The sequence below is a fragment of the Zalophus californianus genome, chromosome 6 (assembly GCF_009762305.2).
Source record: "Zalophus californianus isolate mZalCal1 chromosome 6, mZalCal1.pri.v2, whole genome shotgun sequence".
NCBI classification, from domain to species: Eukaryota; Metazoa; Chordata; class Mammalia; order Carnivora; family Otariidae; genus Zalophus; species Zalophus californianus.
In genome coordinates this window covers 115,897,512-115,921,746 of record NC_045600.1, presented here as the reverse complement: position 1 = coordinate 115,921,746, position 24,235 = coordinate 115,897,512, and the positions used below count along the sequence as shown (strand labels likewise).

Below are 24,235 nucleotides of genomic sequence, written 5' to 3'. Positions count from 1 at the left end.
AGAACTTAATCAGGGTACAGGTTAAGGGGTCTGCCAGGGGTGCTAAGAGCCACACCCCCTGGCTGGGCTGTGAGCCAGTGGGACATCTCGTCAGCACTGTCCTTAGAACCACATTTCAGACATTGTGGGAAGATAGGCTTAGGAAGTCTAGGAGGGGGCCAACCTGTAGCACTGAGACTTGGTGGGCGAGACCACTCCTGGGTAATTCAGGGGGGCTTTTGGTACAGGGGGGTGGCATTTTGCTGTCAATGAGCACAGCGGAGTGGTCAGCTGCAGTAGGCTCAGCACTTCCCACAGGGGCAGGGAAGCAAGGCTGGGGCACGGAGAGCATCACCTTGCCACCCAGGGCCTTGTGCACCTGGACAGAGTTGCCTGAGAGGCTGTGGACAGATCAGGGCCTGAGGGCAGGGCTCAGGTTTATTTCATCCAATCATTGGCTCCCAGGCCTTGGGGTGGTCAAGTGTCACCATGAGCTGCTCAAGCTTTCCAAAGTCAATAGAGAGTCATCGTGGAATATGAAAGTCTTGGCGAATGAATGAAATGGAAATAGCTAAGAAAAATCTCAGATTTACAATGATGTTTTCTCTCTCTATGCCTTCCAGGTGGAGCTATAGCTAAGTCAGTAACTATTGGTCTGTCACCTTTCTCCAGACAAGCAGCTGCTGATAAGGCCTAAGGTGAGCACCACCCTGAGCCTGGCTAGGCCACCTGCCCTTCCTTTCAGGGCACACAGGCCAACACATCCCCATGGGGGCTTCCCACAGAGCTCCTTTCCAGACAAGTGCCCCAAGAGAAAGGAGGCGCCTGGCTGTAGATTTCTTTGGGGGTCATAGTCATCAGTTAGATAGCATGTAGGGAGTTGGTATGGGTCCATAATAATGAGAAGACCCCCCCTCTCCAATATGATGTCCACTTCCAGATGCAAAGCAGGGCTCCAAGGAAACAAGGGGAATTTCCAGCAACATTCAGATCAAAAGAAATTGAAATTGAACTTTCCGCTTGCTCTTAGGTGCAATCTTAAAATAGGTACTAACTAAAGAGCTGGGAGGCCTGGGTTCCTGCCTTTACTCTGGGCACCAACTCGCGGTATAACCCTGGGAAAATGGTTCAATTTCTCTGGGTTTCGAGGTGGAGAATTTTTTCAAAAGTAAACTTTTCACCAAAGTATAACATACATGCACCTCTCAAGTGAATCGCTCAATTTTTATAAAGTGAATATGCCTGTGTCACCAGTACCCAAATAAAGAGAGAATATGACCAAGGGTTTTGGATCCTTAAATATATTCCTTCTCACTCAAAATTAGATTCCTAGACTTTGAATTTAAGACAAATCATACAGAAACTATTTGGCTGTGCTAGAACATAAGAGAGTACTATATGCAGCACGGGTCCCTCCTCTGGTCTTCTCAGCAGAGGCCAGCGGGCATAATTCCATCATCAAGGAAGGACATCTTTTACCCAAATGCCCTGGTATTCCCCACTTTTTTCTTCAGTATAATTGACAAGGGATTGGGGGAATGAAGGAGGGGGAGGGGGAGGGACCCCCCCCCCGACTCCCTCTCCGTTTTGGAACTATCAACAGTTCTGGGAAGAAGGGGCTTTAAAAGAAGGAAAGTTACATGCTGCCAATGTGTGCTACAGCCTGGTGGAGGGCCAGGAGGATCTGAATGCTGTGTTAAGAAGGAATCTAGTAAAAAAAAAAAAAATTTTTTTTTAAAGGAATCTGGACCAGACAAGTGGATGTGCTGATTCTTTCATCTGCTGACCTCTGGCCACTCACCAGCTCCAATCTTTGTGCGTTCTACAAAGTCGAGAGTATAGGTGAAGTATAACTTGGTGCAGTGAGAGAGAGCCAGGAGAGAACTCTAAATTCAGTGGACATTTAGTGAGTGCCTCCTGTGCTCAGTGCTATAGGAACACAGAGAGAATCCATGCTTTAGTTCTCGGGGAGCGGAGGCATGTACACAAATGATAGACTAATACAAAGGAGACTGGCTCATCAGACAGGAAAGGACAAAGGATTAGGGGACCTCGTGGGAGAGAAGGGTTACTCCTTAGGTGAATGTGGAAGGCTGCACTGAGAAGGTGGGTTGGACCTTCAGGGCCAATCGGTGGAGGAACTTTAGGTGGAGAGAAACTCCCAGATTCAAATACCAGCCTGTTTTAGTCTGTTCAGGCTGCCATAACGAAATACCATAGACTGGGTAGCTTAAATAACGGAAATTTATTTTCTTACAGTTCTGGAGCCTGAAAGTCTAAGATCAGGGTGCCAGCATGGTCGATGAGTGCTCTCTTCCTGGTGTACAGACCAACACCTCCATGAGTCCTTGCCTCACTGAGTACACACGAAAAGAGAGAGCTCTCTTCCTAGTCTTACAAGGCCACCAATCCTACCTCATTAAGACCCCACCCTTATGGCCTCATTTATCTCCAAGTACAGTCACATTGGGGGGTTAAGGTACAAAATATGAATTTTGGGGGACACAACTCAGCCCATAGCAGAGCGCTAACTGATTTCTCATTGCCCCTGGCCAGAACAATGTTTCATTAGAAAGACTAGCCTCGCTAACCAGGTCTATTTCAGAGTTGATTGGGGATCAATTGTCTCTTGGTGGCTATAAGCCACACATCTACAGGCTCAAGAGTGCTTGCTGTTGGGTAGCCCTGGGCTCTAAGGCTAGCTCTGGTCAGTTAACCAATTTGAGCCTCAGGGTTCTTTCTATAAAATAGGGATAGGTATTCTGCACAGCAAAGGAAACAATCAACAAAACCAGAAGACAACCTACAGAATGGGAGCAGATATACGCAAATGACATAAGGGGTTAGTATCCAAAATGTATAAAGAACTTATAGAGGCGCCTGGGTGGCACAGTCAGTTAAATGTCTGACTCTTGATTTTGGCTTGGGTCATGATTTCAGGGTCCTGAGACTGAACCCCGCTTTGGGCTCCTTGCTGGGCATGGAGCCTGCTTAAGATTCTCTCTCTCTCCTTCTCCCTCTGCCCCACCCCCACTCCCGTTCGCACGTGTGCTCTCTCTAAAAAAAAAACCAAAAACCAAACTTATACAACTCAACACCCAAAACCCAAATAATCCAATTAAAAATGGGCAGAAGACACGAATAGACATTTCTCCAAAGAAGAGACCTGAATGGCCAACAGACACATGAAAAGATGCTCATAATCACTCATCATCAGGGAAATGCAAACCAAAACCACAAAGAGATATCACCTCACACCTGTCAGAATGACTAAAATCAAAAACACAAGAAATAACAAGTGTGGGCAAGGATGTAGAGAAAGGGGAATCCTTTTGCAGTGTTGGTGGGAATGCAAACTGGTGCAGCCACTCTGGAAAACAGTATGGAGGTTCCTCAAAATATTAAATAGAATTACCATATGATCCAGTAATTCCACTGGTGGGTATTTAGCCAAAAAAGACAAAAACACTAATTCAAAAAGATATATGCACCCATATGTTTATTGCAGCATTATTATTATTATTTTTTTAAAGATTTTATTTATTTATTTCAGAGAGAGAGAGAATGAGAGATAGAGAGCACGAGAGGGAAGAGGGTCAGAGGGAGAAGCAGACTCCCTGCTGAGCAGGGAGCCCGATGTGGGACTCGATCCCGGGACTCCAGGATCATGACCTGAGCCGAAGGCAGTCGCTTAACCAACTGAGCCACCCAGGCGCCCCTGCAGCATTATTTACAATAGCTAACTTAGGGAAGTAGCCTGCATGTCCATCAACAGATGAATGGATAAAGAAGATGTGGTGTATATATACAATGGAATATTACTCAGCCATAAAAATAATGAAATATTGCCATTTGCAAAAATGTGGATGGATCTAGAGGGTATAATGCTAAATGCAAGGAGTCAGTCAGAGGGACACCTTTCCCTGCCCTGCTCATGTTCTCCCTCTCTCTCTCTCAAATAAATAAATACATCTTTTAAAAAAATTATTAAAGAAGTCAGTCAGAGAAAGACAAATACTCATATGTGGAATTTAAGAAAGAAAACAAATGAGCAAAGAAAAAAAAAAAGACAAACCAAAAACAGACTCTCAACTATACAGAACAAACTGTTACCAGAGGGGAAATGGGTGGGGGGATGGGGAGATAGGTGAAGGGGATTAAGAGTACCCTTATCATGATGAGCACCGAGGAATGTGTAGAATTACTGAATCGCTATATTGTACACCTGAAACTAATAGAACACTGTATGTTAACTACGCTGGAATTGAAAGAAAAAAAAAAAAAAGAGACAGATGGCAGCCTTCAGGGTTTAGATGAGCAGCAAGTGAGACGTGTCTGTGACCATAATGTGAAAAACAGTATTAGGTATGAGTGTGTGGTTAGCTCACTGGTTCTGATGCTCCTAAGTCTTCTCCTGCTGGATCTGGCTTCCATATACTTGTAGGACCCTAAGTCCCCTCCCAGTATGAGGCCTAATGAATGCTTTCCATCATCCCAGCCCCATTTCTCTGTAAGGGCCACTCATTGGAATGGGGGTCTGGCAGCAGCAGGCCCTGCATTCTGGCTGGGACTCCTCAGCAAGCTTCATGCTACCTGGGAAGCCATTGCTGGCCTCTGCCTGGCCCTGCTTGCACAGGAGAGAGCTATGCAAACAGAGCTGGGGATGCCAGCCAGGATCTTGTGGTGGGGGTTAGGAAGTGCATTCTGACAGCTCTGAAAAGAAAATCCCAGCCCAAGCATGATCCAAGAAACAGAGGTAAGTGGTACAGAGAGAGAGAGGCTTAGCTAACTGTGTGTGTGTGTGTGTGTGTGTGTGTGTGTGTGTGTGTGTGTGTGTGTGTGTGTGTGTGTGTGTGTGTGTGTGTGTGTGTGTGTGTGTGTGTGTGTCTTGAGGCTGTTGTGCTAGACTTATCAATCTGAGAACAGAGCAGGAAGGGCTAAAACTAACAGGCTTGTGCTGTGGGCTCCTGATTCAGACCCAGGATGAGCTTCTCTTGAAGCACTTAAGGAAATCCTTAAGCCCAGGAAGTCTGCCCAGGCAGCACAAGCAGAGACAGCCTTTCCTTTTCAAGCCCAAAACATGGCAGCAGCGATCACAGTGTAAGTGTGTTTAGCTTCATTTCCAGATGCAAAAGGGCAGGTGGGCCCCACTGCTCTCCTGGAGGGCGAGGCACGTGAGAGTTACTGGAATGAGTGAATCAAAGTGACAGGGGGTTCCTAGTGAACAAATTCATCTGTGCCTGGCCTTGGGGAAGAATCCCACTCTATCTCTTCTTATTAGGTACAGAGCCCATTTTCTGACTCAGAGGGTTCAATGGTCTTCATATCATGTTGCCTCAGGTCTGCATATGTTGTCCCTTGGTATAGAATGAATGTTTGTGTCCCTCCTCCACTCATATGTTGCAATCCTAAGCCCCAGTGTGATGGCATCAGGAGGTGGGGCCTTTGGGAGGTGATTCACGATGACAGCGATTGAGCTCTCACGAATGGGATTGGTGTCCTTATAAAGGAGACGCCAGAGAGCTCTCAGGGCGTCTTCTGCCCTGTGAGAATACAAGAAGCTGGCAGTCCGCAACCAGCAGGAGAAGACTTAGGAGCAGCAGAACTGGCGAGCTAACCACCAGATCTCATGACCTCAGAACCCAAGCAGGCTGGCATCCTGATTTCAGACTTCCAGTCTCCAGAACTGTGAGAAACACACTACAGCCCAAACTGACTACTAACACATCCCTAAAGAGTGAACTTGGTGATAAGCTGTCTTCTACCCTACAAGGAAGTTGGGCTTGGGGACCTCTCTCCTTGGCCTGGTTATAGGGGCAGGTCTGGAAAAGATCCAACCCCCCTTGCCCCCCACCATGGGTCGTGAGTGACATTGGTCTCTCATTTGGTGTGAAGGAATCCAAAGTCTTCTACGACACTGCATTGCTAGGACCTCAGCAACACTGACCACAACATAAAGCCTATCACTGGCAGAGATGGTACTCAATAGTTTATAAAGCCCCTCTGCCTACATTGTCCCAGTCTCTGAACACTCTCTGAAGTGGGCAGACAGGGATGACTATATTCTTTTATAAGAAGAAATCTAACACTCAGAAAGTTCAGGAAGACTTGCCCCAGGCACCCCAGCCAGTCACTGGTGGAGCTGGGCTTGGAAAACTCCTCTGAGTGGCGGCCTCTCACCTCCCAGGCCGGTCCAGGGCTATGAGACTCCTGAGGCCACCCCTTCCCGGGCACAGGGACTCTCTGTCGCTGGGCCGGAGTTCATTCCCATGACTGGCTGCCAGCCAACTTCTTGCACACCTCTGCCAGCCCACGTGGAGATGAGGATGACACGTTGCCATTCTACAAAGGCTAAACCAACCCACGTACACAGATGAAACCAACACAAAAGGCCTTTTTTCAAAAACCTGTATTCTGCTTGGCTAGGTATCAAATAACCAGTTGTTGGCTGTGCTGGGTGGTGCCAAGGGTTTGCCTCAAATCATTAGACAGGGATCTGAAAGGAGGGTCGGCGAGGGAGCCAGACACTCGGGAGCAGGCTGCCGGGACGCGTTCTACAGGGAGCGCTGGCTTGTGACTCTTGCTGCCGGCTGTCTTCTGAATTTTGAGGGCCCACAAAGCTGGTCTGATACTTTTGAAACCAACACTATTGGTTTTAATATACTTATAATGCTAATCCTTGGTATAACCTGAATAGTTTTTCCCAACAGTTAAATTTAAAAAAGAACGAAAGGAAAGTGGAGGTGGGGTACTGAGTAGTGGTGAGTTTGGTTTAGAAATGGAATAGGCCTGGGTGAGTCTGTAGATTTTACATCTGTAAAATGACAACTGCTGCACTCATTTCATAGGATCCCAAGGAGAGTGGCTAGGAAGGCCGGTGGAGTCTATCCTGTTATACAAATGGAAAACAGCCGGACTCTCCTTACCCAGAGGGCCCCTTTCCTCCAACTGTGACTACCTGGAATTCAGCCCAGAACCAGGAAGTGAGCAAGCAGGCCTCTGAGCAGACAAATTAGTCTATTCATCAAATGTTTACTGAGCACCTACTCTGGCCAAGTGCGGTGTGAGGCACCTGGAAGGGGGTAGTGACAAGTCACAGACATCCCTGCCCTCAGAGTGCCCAGTCTTTCCACAAAATCCATGTCAATTACTCACAGGAAAGTTCTGCAAGCTCCAATTCAGTCTAACAATTCACGTTTCAGAAGCAAGTCTAATAAAAGTGGTTTTCTGGCCTATAATAGATTGGAATCAGCAAATTAGGAGACTGCTGGAGAAAAACCGACAAGAGGAAGAAGTATCAGTATCAGCCGACACTAATAAATGAAGAGGTGGGAATTAAAATTATTTTGAACAGAAATGGAAATTCAAAAAGTTGCCTGGAACCACTTGGTGTAAGACTAAATATCCCTACCCTTTTCAGTTTTTTTTTTTAAAAAGATTTTATTTACTTATTTGAGAGAGAGAGAGAGCACAAGCAAGGGGAGGAGAAGAGAGAGGGAGAGAAGCAGACTCCCCGCTGAGCAGGGAGCCAGATGCAGGGCTCGATCCCATGACCCTGAGATCATGACCTGAGCAAGGCAGACACTTAATCGACTGAGCCACCCAGCCACCCCTTTTCAGTTGGTTTTGAGAACATTACCATACTGTAGTAAAGTATCTCATTAATTATAACCCATATCTTTACTTAGTACACTACACTTTAAAACTTTGCTTCCAAACACACAGTAATCCTCGTGTGCCTAACACTATGGTAGATATTCATTTTTTTTTTTTTAAGAAAGATTTATTTATTCTAGAGAGAGAGAGAGTACAAGCATGCATGAGCGGGGCGGGGGCGAGGGAGAGAAGCAGACTCTGTGCTGAGTGTGGAGCCCCATGAGGAGCCCCACACAGTGCTCGATCTCATGACCCAAAGATCATGACCTGAGCCGAAACCAAAAGTTTGATGCTTAACTGACTGAGCCACCGAGGCACCCCTAGATATTATTTCTTAAGGCATCAAAAAATATATAATGTATTAAGTATAACTTAAGTTTAAGAAGGCAGGAAACTATAATATTTAAAAAGAATGATCACAAATAGTTAATGTTAAATAAACATCATACTTTAAAGGTAATTTTGGTCATTTGCAAATGGCCACTTATATGGGAACAACTCATTCTCTGATGATACCAAAACCATGACACAAAACCATAATAGCAATCAGCTAGAGAAAGGCTCCATAGCGGTTTCTTGCCTATGTATGTAAATATGTATGTATGTGTCTACGTATCAATCACAGATACAACCATGGGGGCCTATAGTAAAATCTTCAGCTCTCTAGAGATCACCCACATTCAAGGAAACAAAACAGAAAATGGTCAAATTCTGTTTTACCTATTTGTACTCTACGAATCCTGCTGATTTTGCTAAGATCTAAGAGTGAGCCTGAATTTCCCCCTTATCTAGGAGGATTTCCATCAGTGATTTTAGAAAGCTCTGCTTAATTAATTAATTAATTAATTTCTCCCTCTCTCTCTCTCTCTCTCTCTGTCCTCAGAATGCCTGCTGGCAAGTTTCTAAATACTTATGTCCTTAGGACCCCAGCCCTGTGTCTGCCATGGCCCAGAAGACAGAACCATACACATGGCCCTGCATGGCTCCAGGCACACGAGCAATTGTTTAGGCAAAGAACAGATGTAAATCCCCAGTTTTCAACAGTCTCAAGGCTGTAAGCTCTCTAGGGACAGGGGCTATGTTCCTTTTATTCACTGCTATATCCCTAGTATATGCCATGGTGCCTAGCACAGTGTCTGACAAATAACAGGTGCTTAATAACTACCAGGAGAATGAATGAATTAGGGCTGAGCTTTGGTTCCTAAACCCAATTCCAGGGCCACATCAGGGCCCTGGGCTTACTCAGGTCAGAACCTTCAAGGTCCTCAGGTGACACTGTCTTTGGACATGCAAGAAAAGCAGCCTGGGTATTTTGGCCAGCACCCTGTGGAAGTCAGCAGCCCCCCGGGACAATAGCACAGTGAGTACGGGTAGGGTACAGCATGCGCAACCGCTTTCAGCAAGCCTCGTGAGCTGGTCAAACCGAAGGTCCAACCAGTTCTGTCGGTCAGTGTGGTAGGGTGAGTGGACATGTATGCAAATAGTTAAATCTCACCAAGCAAATTCTTTATGCCTAAGAATTCTTGTTTTGCTTTTTCCTTTTCTTGTCAGAGACAAGATGTCCTCAATGGAGGGGCAAAAATAGGTGTCTAGACATCTAAATTCATTAAAAGAGACAGCAGAGAGAGTCTGTAATCATTGGAACAAAGAATATTTTTTTCTAGCCAACCAGAAACAAAGTAGTTGTTACATTCCTCTCCATAAAACTGGTCCTGCTAGGAGGCTGGAATGAAGAGGCAGCAGGCATGGTGGCCTGGCTAAGCCGCTCTGTCCACATCTCTCTTGACCAGTCTTATCATACCCAAAGCCCAGGCCCGGGATAGAAACAACATGACAGGAGGAGCCTTGAGGCCGGTGACCTCTATGAATCATAGAAAGAAAATGGCATGCCTCAAACACATACACCTTGTTTCTCTAACCTGATGCCTTGTGGGTATTGTAGGGAGGGTGTAGAAGTGGCTTTATTTAAGTATCACAGGAGAAAAATTTGAGGAGTCTGTCCACATACATAAGCCAGTCAAATTCAGAGCAGAGAAACACGAAGAGTCCCTTGGTTAGCACTGCAAGTAGGTTTCTCTCCTCCCAAACTTGCTCCTGCCATAAAATAGATTTCTAGGCTGAGATTCAATGCAGAGCCCTTGGCAGACTGTGTGGGAGGTAGGCCCTTTAAGCACTAGCCTTCTCCCTGGTGGTCCCGGGGACTCATTGCTGTCATGCCTCAGCACAGTGTCAGGAGGATGGAGACTGAGGGCAGAAGGGAAAAAGAGAGGAAAGCAGCCAGGGTCAGGAGGAGAGGCTAAAAGCCCGTGGTTGGGGGTGTGGCCTCTCACAGTCTTTGGGGAGCAGGTGATTCCTACAGAAATGAGGGTTTCCTCATGTAGTGAGGGTTGAGTGGCTGTCCTCCTGTGTCCCTCCAGGGAGACTGAGAAGGCCCCTGACTTGCTGTTCTCTGCTTCCTCAGGGAGATAGGCTATGTGCTGGTTATCACCAGCAGAAGGGTGCGAAAGAGGCATCTGGGCAGGCTACCTCCTCAAACACCACTGTGTTCCCGCAGCGGAGAGCAATGCTTCAGAATCAGGGCACCTGCTCCGTCCTGGGTCTCCAGTACAAAAATCCTGATGCCTATCTTCCTATTCTCCACAAACTGGAGTGACTTTGGGACATAGTTTGAACATATCATCTCCTGCTAGTAACATTTAGGGGCTTCTTGTCATCTCCTAGAGGTGAAATTCCCAAGTTCTTAATCTAGCACATAGGTCCCTTCCTGACCTGAGCCTGGCCCGCCTCTTCACTCTTAGCTCGTATTCTTTCCCCCACCTAAGCTCCAGAGTGAACAGCTTGCTCTTCCCTGAACCTGCCAGGCTATTTTACATCTTAGTGCCTTTGCTTATGGTCTTTCCTACCTTGCTACCCAGTAAGTATCTCTTCCACTTTCAAGTATCAGCCAAACACCACCTCCACCATGAACTCTCTCCCAGAGGAACTCTAGCACAGATCCAGGTTTGTTTATGGTCTGTCCCTCCCTTCGCTCCCAGAATGTCAGCAACTGGAAGGCAGGGACTTTGTCTGTTTTGTGTCCCAGGGCATCCTGGGTGTCCAGAGGAGCGCCTGGACCACTGCAGGCACTTGTTAAATGTTTGCTGAAGGAAGGACAAGGAAGGACCGAGTCTCTGCACTGACAGCACTGCTCCCAGGCTGTGAGTTCCATAAGACAAGACCTGGGTTGTATTCATTTCTGCATCTCCCAGAGGCTGGGCATGTAACAAAAGTGGGTATGTGAGAGAAGGAATGAGTGACGAATGTGGACACAAAGCTCACAGTCCTGGCATTTCCCCAAGAATAAGTCACCTCCAGCATTCTGTTCTGTGTTAGAGCTTCTTTTTCCTTCTTTCATGTTGTCTATCCTGTGAGAAGAGTTACCTTTCCAATGAGGCTTGTTCTAAATTCCCTTCAAACACATCTTGCAGCACAAGAAAGTTGGGCTAGATTATCTTAAACATGTGGCTAACCCTAAAAGTCATGGATTCTATAATCTGTCAGGGACTATACTCAAAAGGGCTGCTCCATTTCAATTTATGTTTGAGAAAGAACCTTGTCTAAGGAGCACAGACCTTGGAAATAATACAGACTCATCATATCATCGTACATTTAAGGGACTACTTTATTTTGGATTTTCTGTTTATTTGCATTATCTGTGTCCCATCTAGTACAGGGTGGGGGGAAGGGGGGGAGGGGAAGTCTGGTCACAGAAAGCCTTAGATAGTATGTCAGAAGGCTTGGTTACGGTGACTTTAAGCAGGTCCCTCTCCTCTTTGGCAATGAGGGGTGTGGACTAAATGGTCTTTGAAGACCTGTAAACTTGCAGAAATAATAAAATTCTGTGCTATGAGTATTCACACACATGAGCACCTTATGCTGCTAGTACCTGTATAGATATTACATTTAAATATGGTAATAAAAGAGCGTATTTTTTTTCTTAAGAACGAATAAAAGAGTCACCATACAAAACATGTTGCCCACGAATTCTCAACTAATAGCTGTTCTGATTTTCTAAGGCAGCCTCTTTAAGAAAAGAGAACTTACAATTACACACACACAGACACACATAGTACTGCAAAGATTATGTCCATTACAGACCAACAGGACGCGTGTGTGTGAGGGAGGTGGACAGGTGATGCACTTAATCATGCCATCAAACACAAATATTCCAAGTGGGCTTTGGGTCATTCCCGTGAGGAAAACTTGGGTCAAACCTTGGGTGGTGTGAGAACAGCAGGGTTAATAAATGCAGAGCGTAGGCTGAGAGATTTTTCTGGGCACATCCCAACAGCAGCCAGAGAGCATGGATGCATTCCATGGGGCATTTATGGGCTCACTAGCACCAGTCTATGACCATTTTATTTAATCATAAAAATATAATAGTAGTCAAATCTTTTTGTAGTTTCAGTTTACTGCTTTCTCGAGTGAAATAAATGGTCTCTCAGATTTCTTTCGCTTTCATCTCGCTGCTCTAAGTACAGTAGGATAAGGTTCCAATTAAGACCCATTAAATGTTCACATTGATTCATGTGAGCCATTTCCCAGTTTCTTTTCCTAACACAATCTCAGTGCACCTCTGAGTTATCTCTGTGGTGTGTTTTCAGTTTAGCAGTTGCCCTTACAAAAGAGAATTATTTGGGTGTGAGGTCTCCCTTCCTCCTACTTCTCCAGCCCAAAGTGGTGAGTGGAGATTCTCCTTCAGTGCCCTTCAGACAAGCATATGTTTGTCACCTGTCAGGTATGTCCAGCTGAACTAGGCATGCCCCTTGGGGGGGGAGCTGGGAGCTGGCCAGAGCCAACCAACCCCCCCAAAGCCCCCTTGGCAGCTATGCCAGAGCAGTGCATGGAGTGCACTGAGCCCAGAGACATCTATAAGAGGATTGCCTGGTGTTTCTACATCTTTTGGGTCCACAGAGGAACCCTGTAGGCAGGGGACACCCAGAGCTTTCTCCAGCTTCTCACCGGGTGGAGACACATACTCAGACAGCAGAGATGGCCCGCCTAAGGTGATATCAAGTGTCAGGGCTAAATGAGTGCACACTCCATGGCCTCTCCCACTAAAAGCAGGGAATCTGGAGGCAGACAACGATCATTTCAATAATATCACCGTTAACATGTGTTCTGGCCCAGGGAATGTACTCATCACTGTGTGCATGGTCTAATTTACTTTGCACAACAACGCCCTGAAGTGTTCTCGGTGGCATTCCTATTTTATAGATGAGGAAACGGGCCTGTGCAGGATCACAGAGCTAGTAAGTGGTAGAGCTGGGACCAGAACTTAGGTCGCCAAGCTCCAGAAACCATGTCCCTCTTATCAGGCTATAAAAGCATACCACTGATGCCTTTTTTTTTTTTTAGAATTTTATTTTTTATTTTTTTAAGATTTTATTTATTTGAGAGAGAGAGAATGAGAGACAGAGAGCACGAGAGGGAGGAGGGTCAAGAAGCAGGCTTCCCGCTGAGCAGGGAGCCCTATGCAGGGCTCCATCCCAGGACTCCAGGATCATGACCTGAGCTGAAGGCAGACGCTTAACCTACTGAGCCACCCAGGCACCCCAAAAGCATAACACTGAGGCCTTAAAGCAGAGGCCAGTGCACGCACTGCCACAATGGGGCTCTCACACACCAGGTTCTCTGATGCGGTGTGCGGCCCTGACAGCCCAGCAAAGGGACATGTTCCCAAAAGAACTGCATGTGAAGAGATTGGAGAAAAATATTTAAAGATGCCCTTAGGAAACATGTTATTAAAATGAATGAATGATATGGTGGTTTGGGAGCCTTTAAGTATAGATTTTCCTGCAGTGTGCTTTCTTAGAGTGGGACATACGTGTCAAAAACCTTTTTTTAAACCAAATCATAAGTCAGAGTAGATATGACATGACAATGCCACCAACTTGGTGAGCAAAGACTCCACAGGCATCCACTGTCCTAGCTGAGAGTTAAATTTGAGACCTGAGTAGTAAGGATGACATTTACTCTTCACAACAACCCTATAAATTAAGACTTGTCTCTATGCTATAGTTAGGGAAAGTGACATTCAGGATAGCCTGCCCGCCTTTATCATCCAAGTGAGAAGAGGGGCTAGGATATGATCCTAAATCCCCCGCAAAGCTTTCTCTCACATGCCACTGTTTTCTCTAATACAGTATTTGCCAAATATCTTTAAACACAGTAGTTTCCTTTGGATTTCAGAACTACTGGTTCCAGCAAAAATGAAACTAAGAAGCTTCTTTTAGAATAGATTAGAAGACAAATAACCCATAGAAATGAGTGGAGGAGGTGGAGGAGGCAATCCCATAGAATGGCTCTTAAATTTTTAGCTATAAGTCAGGTCAGGAGGTTTGGTCAGTAAAATAGAAGTATTGTATCTTTCAAAATCTGGGACCATTTTAACCTTTTCTGCAGTATTATGCCTAAGGAGAGATGTATCACCACAACGCCCAATCATTCATTAAACAAATGTTTGTATTAGGTAATTGTTCTGTGCCAGGCACTGCTGTAGGCACTAGAGACCAAGGCTCTGCTCTCAAGGTACTTCCATTCTAGTGGGATGGGGTCGGGATGGGGTGGGATGGGGTGGGGATGGGGAGACAGACAAAAGAAATATATGGCAAGGAGGCAAGAAGTATATAAAGAAAAATAAAGTAAGGTAAAGGGGAAACAGTAACCACGGGGCTTATCTACCGTTTTAGATACTGTGGTCAGGGAAGGCCAGATAACATGACATCTGAGAAAAAAATCTGGAAGCCTCTCCAAACCACGCTGATTTCCGAGGGAAAAGTATTCGAGGTAGAAAGCAGCAAGGACAGAGGCTTGAGGTGTGTTTGTGGAACAGCGACGAGACCAGCTGCGGTTAGAATGGAGTATCTTCGATGCTATGCTTAGAAATGATTAAATTCATCGACTTATGTTGTTCTGGCCATGAATTCACACTTCATCTCAGAATTATATATCTATCGTCTATGAGAGGAGGAAGGGCTCTTTGGAGCAACCGGCCTAACTCTTTTGACACACAGGAAAGTGAAGCCCAGAGAAGGAGAGTGACCCGTCCAGGATCACTAAGCTGAGCAGCCGTAAAAGGATCGGGCCACCCTCACCGCCCCACCAGTGCTTGATCCGCGGTGATGGGCTTTCCGTGACTCATGAGGGTCTTGATAGAATTTCCTATCTCGGGAGAGGGGTCTTGATTATACTTTAATTCCTTATGATCCATCTCGGTGATTTATGAAAAAGGTCCCTCAGTGACTGAACACCAAGGCAGGCCCAGAAAAATTAGATCTACCACTGGTCAGGAGTTAAACTGATGGGACATTCCTTCTGGCATCATTTTCTTATGCATATTTGATGTCCCAATAGAAGATTTTTAAGGTGGCAAAGGATGACTGAAGTTTGTGTGCACAGCTGTTCTGACAGTATTCATTCTGTTCAGAGGGTCTGGGTTTCGGTACTTTGGGAAGAGGGTGCTGACTTCCCTTGTGTGTCTTCCACAGCTCTGCCTCATCTTGGGATGGAACTCAGAAGGGAATGATTAGCCAAGTGTCACTTTGCAGTTTAATTACACTAGGCTTCAGAATGACCCTACTCATGCTCCTGGTCTCACAGCCATGCTGAAGGGGCTTAGGGGGTTCCCAACTTTTTATAGTCCTACTGAGATGAAGCTATGGCTAGCTTTCAACTTCAAAGTTTTAATGTTAGATTTCAGGACAGTTATTTTACTGGAATGTTCTGGATCTGAATTCCTCAAAAATGAGAAACTGAGAAAACTGGTAAAGGAAGGATCTGTAGGGTCTTGTTTTTTTCAGATCAGTATGTCAGAATTATGAATTTAGCCCATTGTTGAAGCAGGTATATTATTTAGTGCTGTGAAGATGGTGTTAACAGGGCAAGGGGATAGTAATAGCTCCTTTCTTGAGCATTCACTATGGGTCAGGCCCTATACTGTCTCAATTTGTACAAGCTGGAAAGTAGTGGTGACACCTCCATTTTACAGATGAGAAAACCGAAGCCCAGCGGTCTGTAACTTGCCCGAAGTCATCATCGTGCCAGCATAGAGCAGAATAGGGATTTCCAAGCCAGCTGCCTTCAGAACCTGATGCTCTTATCCTCTAGGACATCTGACTTTTAGAACCACTGGAGATGGAGTTCAAAACCTCAGCTGCAGACTGATCCACGATGTGAATCCATTCAGGTACCACCCTAACTACTGCTGCATCGACCACAAGCAGATCTGTGCAAATTACGAGTGTTACAAATTAGGAGGCAATCCCATACAAAGGGGGAAGAATGTTCCTTTCTCAGTTGCACAGTACAAGTATCCGCAGCCAAGGTCAGTGCCGAGTGGTGCAAGTGTCCATCTGAGGGCTCAGCAGGGGCTGCCGTCTGCTCTAGCTGCTCCCCTGGGAAGACAGCCAGGCGTTCCTTACAAGCTCGCAGGGGCTTTACCTGGTGTGAGCATGTGGTGCTTCAAACTCCCCTTGTGTTGGAAAATTCATCCAAAGAGATAAGGGGAGTAAAAGGTACCTTTTATTTGGCTTCTGTGAAATTGGTGACTTTTAATATCATCAGCCCAAACTGCTACCTGGCAAATTTCTCCATTCCAATACTAGCCAGGTCACTCACTAGAAGTGTTAAATGTTTAGATAGGCAGAAGTTATATATAGTTAGGAAAGTTACTATTCTCTTTTTGGGGAAAAAAAATCCCACATTTTTCTTTGGTACTATAATAAAGAGAGTAACTCTGAAATGGTTATAGTGTTGAAATTGTTAAGCTTTCCTTAAGACATGATATATTTTCATTTTATGAAAGGAACTGTATCTGTCACACAAAAAAGAAGATACAGAAGGCTGAATGCTCGTGTGACAGCTAAAGAACGAGCTGCTGACACCGGGAGAACAGGAAGGCCTCAAACACTGGCGTTTCTGCCCTGAGCCCACCACAGCAGACTCCATCCATGGACCTGCATGGGGCTGGGGGAGTTTACCAAATGGGCGTGACCTAGGACCATCTGCCTTTGAGAAAAACAAAGACTGAAGTTAAGAATGTTTGAGGAGGAATTAGGCCCCTTCTGAAAGTTCTAAAAGCTGAAACGGGGCTCTGGAAAACTGCCACTCTTAAAACATCACTCTGCTTCCCTCACCCGCAGATGGTGTACAACTAGGAAAGTGCCCTGTTTTTGTTTGCAGGGAAACGTCTGAGGTGAGCACAACAGATACATTTCAGATATGTTTAGTCAATTAACGTTTAGGTTTTCTTACTAAGTCATCAAATTACAAAAGACCTGGGAAATGCATGTCACCCAGCTCAGGCAGAATCTAGTTTCAAAGGCTTCACTGTCCAGCTTACTCGCCTGTTTGGTCTCCCCGGGAGCGGTGGGGCTTCTGGTACAGTGCAGGGCAGATGGCTGAGCAATCTGCAAGGGCTTCTCTCCGGAGAAGCTGGATGGGGGAGGGGGGCCACAGGGACCCTTCCTTTCACCTGCCAAAAGAGACTCGGGCGCTGAGAGCTGGGATCTATGGGGTCTTTACAAATGAAAAAGTCACTAACTAAAATGAATATGCAAAGGTGCTTATTCCCAATACGGTAATATGCAGGCAGCCAAATAATCTGTCATTCGAGTTAATTTAATTATCAGACCACATTTAATTATTCAATATAAAATGTAAATAAAGTGAAGGGCTGACAGCACATACTAATTATGTTCATTATAATAATTAAATGGGAAGGGATTTAGAAAGAGTCATGAAACTGCCATAAAATACAAGGAAGTTTTTGATTAAAAAACTAACATTTTAATTAGAAACTGCAGCACGGTAGGAAACAGATGATTGGTTCCATCAAGAATGGGGTATTATATTTATTCTCCAGGTTTCTCTCCTGAAGTCATCTTTGGTATCAGGGGGGCTCAGTCTTTCCAGCTAATAGACTAAATGGTGGCAAATAAAAAGTGCCAATCCTTTATGCAAAGCAGTTGCCTAATAAAACAGCCTTAGGCTGTTCAAAATCTCCTGTCTTACAAAGACACAAGCTGTTTCCCCAGGAGGAAATAAAGGATGCACTGTGGACAAACAGGCCCTGCAAATTAACATGACTTCTGACTAATGATACAGAAGCATTAAATGAATTGAGCATCATAATTTCTCCTCTGAAATTCCTCTGATTTAGAGAACGTGGCATCAGGTTGAATACATTCGCTTCCTAAGAACAGAAGAGAGCTGGAAAGGGCAGGAACTGGACTGCCGGTTGTGAGGTGGGGGCACGTGAGCTCTTATTCCACAACCCCTTTCCTTCCCCGAGCCTCGGGTTACTCCACCTGTAATCTGAGGCCGCGGGACTAGAGATTTCAGAGGCCTTCCATGGGAAGACTCCATGAATCTGTGGCCAGAGCTGGGACGAGAGCTTAAAGCTATATTTACCACATCCCTTCAGCAAACAATCAGCAAATTACTGGGTTTGCGGGGATCAGAAAGGGAATTTAATAAAACAAGTTTTTAGAATGAAATAGACAATCAGCTTTTTAGTTACAGAAAACTCCCCAGTTCTACTGGGATATGAGCAGTTATCATTTTAGTAAGCTGAGGCTATTTCCCCCTACGCAGCCCATGCCATGCAGCTGGATGGCATGAGCACAACCCTTTGATGCAGCTAAAACAACTGTGGCTAGAGATGGCTCCACAGAGCAAGGCACCTGATATTGCATCTGTAAGTCCCTGCTCATCAGTGTCTGTCAGTGGAGCTCCTCTATTAATATGGGCGGGGGGGGGTCAGGGTATTTTCAGCTTTTAAGGATGAGCTATCATGGGGCGCCTGGGGGGCTTAGTCATTAAGCGTCTGCCTTCGGCTCAGGTCATGATCCCGGGGTCCTGGGATCGAGCCCCGCGTCGGGCTCCCTGCTCGGCGGGAAGCCTGCTTCTCCCTCTCCCACTCCCCCTGCTTGTGTTCCCTCTCTCGCTGTCTCTCTCTCTCTCAAATAAATGAATACAAAAATCTTAAAGAAAAAAAAAGGATGAGCTGTCATGGAGGCAGCTAATGAAGCCATCTGGTGCTGACAGAATCTAGAGTAGGGCAAGGAGCATCTGAAAAACCACAAAATGGCTTGGTGTCCCCATGAGATCAGAATGCTGGTCTGTGGTTCTAATCTTAGCCTTTAAAATACCACAGACTCACGGAACTCACAAGGGAGATCATCTAGAACAATCCACTCCTTTTTAGAAAAAAAAAAAACCCACTTTTTTATTGTGGCAAAATACATATAACATAAAACTTACCATTTTAACCATTTTTAAGCCTACAGTTCAGTGGCGTTAAGTACACTCACAGTATCACACAACCGTTACCACCATCACTTCCAGAACCAATATACCTCTTGGTACAGTAAAAAATGCTCTAGCCTCAAGAGGGAAAATGATTTATTTCAGATCACACAGCTTGGGGCGCCTGGGTGGCTCAGTGGGTTAAGTGTCTGACTCTTGATTTTGGCTCAGGTCATGATCTCAGGGTTGTGAGATTGAGCCCTGTATCGGACTCTGTGCAGGGCATGGAGCCTGCTTGAGATTCTCTCTCCCCCTTCCCACTAGGCTCTCTCCCTCCCTTTCAAAAAAAAAAAAAAATGACATAGCTTGTGGCAGAAGTGGGGTTAGAACTCAGGCCTTCTATTTGTTAGACTGTAGTCGATTTTGTGCTCATAAAACACATTCATTTACACCTTCCCAGGATCTTTACAAGTTTCCTGAATAAGGCACACAGATAGATCCCAGAAGCTTCCTAATCAGCCTTCAGAGTTGAACAGCAGCTTCTCAATGTATTGTCTTGGTAAATGGGCATTATTTTCTGTACCCCAACCCCTGCCCAACATGAGAGATCCCCGGTAGATGGGGTCTGTGACACATGTGATTTTCTTTTTTTTTAATTTAATTTAATTTTATTATGTTAATCACATACATTACATCATTAGTTTTTGATGTAGTGTTCCATGATTCATTGTTTGCATATAACACCCAGTGCTCCATTCAATACCTGCCCTCCTTAATACCCATCACCAGGCTAACCCATCCCCTACCCACCTCCCCTCTAAAACCCTCAGTTTGCTTCTCAGAATCCATAGTCTCTCATGGTTCATCTCCCCCTCCGATATCCCCTTCATTTTTCCCTTCCTACTATCTTGTTTCAGAGGTACAGGTCTGTGATTCAACAGTCTTACATGATTCACAGTGTTCACCATAGCACATACCCTCCCCAATGTCTATCACCCAGCCACCCCATCCCTCCCACCCCCCACCACTCCAGCAACCCTCAGTTTGCTTCCTGAGATTAAGAATTCCTCATATCAGTGAGATCATATGATACATGAACTAAATGAGATAGTCAACACTTTACTATAAAATAGGCTTTGTGTTAGATGATTTTACCCAACTGCAGGTTACCGTAAGTGTTCTGAGCATGCTGAAGGCAGGTGAGTCGTATCAAGTGCACTTTCCACTTAAGATATTTTCAACTTATGATGGGTTTATTGGGACGTAACCCCAGTGTAAGTAGAGGAAGACCCGTAATGTTAAGGGTATAAACTAGGACATAAGTGTATGCACAGTATGATCTCAGCTATGTAAAATACTCATAGAGGGGTGGCGGGTGGTGTGTGAAATGGGTGAAGGTGGTTCTAAGGCACAAACTTCCAGTTAAAAGATAAGTAAGTTCTGGGGATGTAATGTACAGCATGATGACTAGTACTGTATCATACATTTGAAAGTTGCTAAGATAGTAGATCTTAAAAGTTCTCACCACAAGAAAAAAATCTGTAACTCCGTGAAGTGATGGATGTTAACTAAACTTACTATGGTAATAATTTTGTATAATATGCATATATCAAATTATCAGTTTGCACCCTAAAATGAATACAATGTTATATGTCAATTATATCTCAATAAAACTGGAAAAAATATTCATAGAAAAGGGACTGTAAGGGAACTTGCCAACATGGTAACAGTGGCTATCTCAGATGGTAAGATCAGGAGTAACTGTGATTCTGTCTTCTCTGCACTTGCCTTTTTCATGATGAGTAAGGAATACGTTTGTAATGAGAAAAAGAAAAACAAACTTCTAAAGGAAAATAAAAGGCAAATTTAGTAGGTTGAATGAATACACATGGAGAAAAGAAAATCACACAGGAGATTTCCCTCAGCTTTCCTTCCTTGAGCAGATTGTAAGAGACTCATGAACCTGCTGGGCCTGGTGCCTGGAAAGGATAAAGCACCAGTACCTGGGGGTGCTAGCAAGGGGAGAGCACTGCCAGAATATTCCCAGGGCACGTGCGGGGGTGGGGGGAGGTGGTGAAAAAGATCTGCCCTCCTGGCAACAGTGTCTGAAAAAGGGGAACTTTTCCATTTATGACACTTGTTCTGGTAAGGGTCAACATTTTCTATATTTTAATCATGGAAATCTTTCTAGAATGGACTGCATGTTCGTCAACCTTCTTAAAACGGAATTCAGAGAACATACATTTTGCCTCCATGCTCATTCAGAGTTAGCACTGAGGACATTAAGAATCTTCTTGGAAATAAAATACAGGGTTTAGTGTCCCTTTGAACCCAGATGACTGCAATTTCTGAGTTTGGGGCCCTGCTTTATTTTCTTCTTTCCTCTTTGTCCTTATTAGATAGACAGTTCCGGCTCGTAGTGTGCAGCTTCTCACCTTGTACTTGGTTCCATCACTGTAACCAACTCCTGTCCTCCTGCCCTGGTCTAGTTTGCTGTAGGCTAAACAGACCTAGTAAGTACACTTGTTAGAGATTTGCCTAGAATAAAACTTACTAATTTGGAGGGTTAGGGTTGTCCAGAAACCTTTTTCTCGGCTATAATCCATACAGTTAAGGTCGCAGAGGGCTTTGGATAAATGAGGCTGTCAGGATCTACTATTTGATATGTTAGTTATGCCATTACTCTGGTTTTAAAAATAAAAAGAAATAAAGTGCTCATTATTATTATTAATTAATTTTTTTTTTGTTTTTTTTACAAAATCGGTAACACAAGTCTTCCCAACTTCTTAAAGCAGCAGAACCCTATTAACAAAAAAACTCTTGCTCGGAAACCACATCATCCAAACAGTTAAAAGCAAAACTACTCTGGGTGACTCAAGGGGGAGAAGTCCAAGCCCCACCTTCTCAGGCCCCCCTCCAACACCACCTGGCAGCCCCTAAGCACCCCGAAGTCACCCAAGCTGAAAGATGCAATCTACCTGATCAAAATAAAACAAATATATGGATAGAACATCAGAACCTATGTGGTAAGGGTGTGATGCTTCTGTTTAGTGAATGTTTTATTAAAAACATTTTATTTTTATAGCTCTAAGAGGAGGCCTTGGTGCTAATCTAGTGCTGATCACATCTTTTTGGATAGAATAAGTCAGAGACCTGTCCCTGGAGCCTGGTTAAAGTGCCTCACACAGGACAGATGGGTTCCAGCAGGCTAGCCTGCCTTTTCTCACTCCAATACCTCACACTCTCAGGGTTGGGGGAGCAGTCTAAGGAAGTGTCCGGGGCCTCTTACCTGGTTATCTGGGTGGTTGACAGTGAAGTAGCCCACACAGACGATGACCTCATGAAGGAGGCTTTCACAGGAGACTTGGCTGCAGTGGCCCAGTAGAGAGCTGGCGATGTGCCGGAATGCAAGGGACAAGCCCTCTGCCCCTACAATAGACTGACGAAGACAAGGAGCAGTTAGAACTCCTCAGCCCGGGGAGAGGCAGGGCTGCAAATCACAAAGCAAGACTGGACCCTGTGTACCTTCTGCTATGGTGCTGGAAAAGCACAGGAAATTTCTTTCTTTTTTTTTTTAGATTTTATTCATTTATTTGAGAGAGAGAATGAGAGAGAGAGAGCACAAGAGGGAAGAGGGTCAGAGGGAGAAGCAGACTCCCTGCTGAGCAGGGAGCCCGATGAGGGACTCGATCCCGGGACTCCAGGATCATGACCTGAGCCGAAGGCAGTCGCTTAACCAACTGAGCCACCCAGGCGCCCCAGGAAATTTCTTTTTTTAAAAAAGATTTTATTTATTTATTTGACAGACAGACACACAGCGAGAGGGAATATAAGCAGGGGGAGTGGGAGAGGGAGAAGCAGGCTTCCCGCGGAGCAGGGAGCCCAATGCGGGGCTCGATCCCAGGGCCCTGGGATCATGACCTGAGCCAAAGACAGATGCCTAATGACTGAGCCACCCAGGTGCCCCAGCACAGGAAATTTCTAGAGCACTATGTTTAATAGTTCAGTTTGGGGATTCCTGCTCTAATAAATGATCATAATAAATGCAACGTTTAACCTGAAAAGAGAGACATGGAGAAATACTCATATGGATCAAGACACTATCCACCTAAAGCATGGTTATTTATTCCATTTGTAGTAATTTTTTCTCATTGTACAAATAGTCTCACTGTAGAAAATGTGGAAAAATATAAAATACTAACATTCTCCTGTGAATCTGCCATTTAGCTTACTTCTAATACTTTTATTTTTTCCTGGAGCAGAAACCATTTTCTTGAACACAGGGATAAAACACAATTCTATTTACTGATGTTCAAATAGGAAAGCAACATAAAAAACAACTGGTTATTATTCAAACAGCTCTAGAAACCCAACATTCCCAAAAGAATGTTAAAAAACCAACACCCTGCCTCCCCCCAATAAAAACAAACCACGAAGCCCCCTCAACTGTGAGGCTTCTGGGATCCTTTCTCCAGACAGGCACAGAGCTGTTGCTGGTGGGCGACGTGGGAGGAGAGCCTGACTCTGTCTGTGAAGCCTGAAGTTTCTATTTAATAAACATGTCAAACAGACAGAGCGACAGGAGGGCAAAGGGGAGAGGCAAAGCCCACAGAATACACTCGCAGCCGACACTGGAATGAAGCACCCCTGCCGGCCTGTGGGAAAAGGCAGCGTTTTAAACTCATCTCTTGATTTGAGGTCTTGGTGGGCTTGAACCAGGTCATATATGTTGCAGCTTGGGAGTTGCAATGAATTCACTTTGCCTAACAGTGGTGAAACACAGTCCTGTTAGTGAGTATTGCTGCAATAAAATTACCACTAAATTTTAAGAGTGCCTTCTGTCTCAGTTTCATTGCCCTGAGACAAAATGTTTTTCAAGCCCCAAAGAGGCTTCATGAGAGCTTTGTTCCTTTAAATCAAGCAGTGACACCTTCTCAGCTCAGCCCTTATTTAATTAGTTGTGTCCAGCAGGCTGTGACCCAGTACCCTCTGTTTAACCTTCACTGATAAGAGCAGGTCAAGGGGCATGTAAGTTTGAATATAAAAATTAAACCAATTTTTCAAGGAAACTATATTTCCTTTTTAGCCAGAATTAATTGCCAAGTCAGTATATTGATTTGTTTCTTGAGACCACCTTCAATTGTAAAATCTGTCAAAGTGTATGCGATATACAATATCTGGGATCGCAAGGCCATCTGTGCCAATATGAATTCACAGTGAAATCAGACTCTTTGCTGAAGGGGGAAAAATATTTTGACAGCCTTATTAGTATACAATGAAATGGAACAAGCTAAGAAAATATTCTAATGGA

The 24,235-nt window shown here is 44.9% G+C and overlaps 1 protein-coding gene across 4 annotated transcripts in view; it reads right to left on the bottom strand.

The window, feature by feature from the left end:
• Positions 1 to 24,235, bottom strand: part of SCAPER (S-phase cyclin A associated protein in the ER) — a 537,265-nt gene that overhangs the window by 7,960 nt on the left and 505,070 nt on the right. For all 4 annotated transcript variants that reach the window (XM_027570918.1, XM_027570921.1, XM_027570919.1 and 1 more), the window contains exon 29: positions 22,214 to 22,363. In XM_027570918.1, the coding sequence (XP_027426719.1) occupies positions 22,214 to 22,363 (150 nt within the window). The remainder of the gene's footprint in view (positions 1 to 22,213; positions 22,364 to 24,235) is intronic.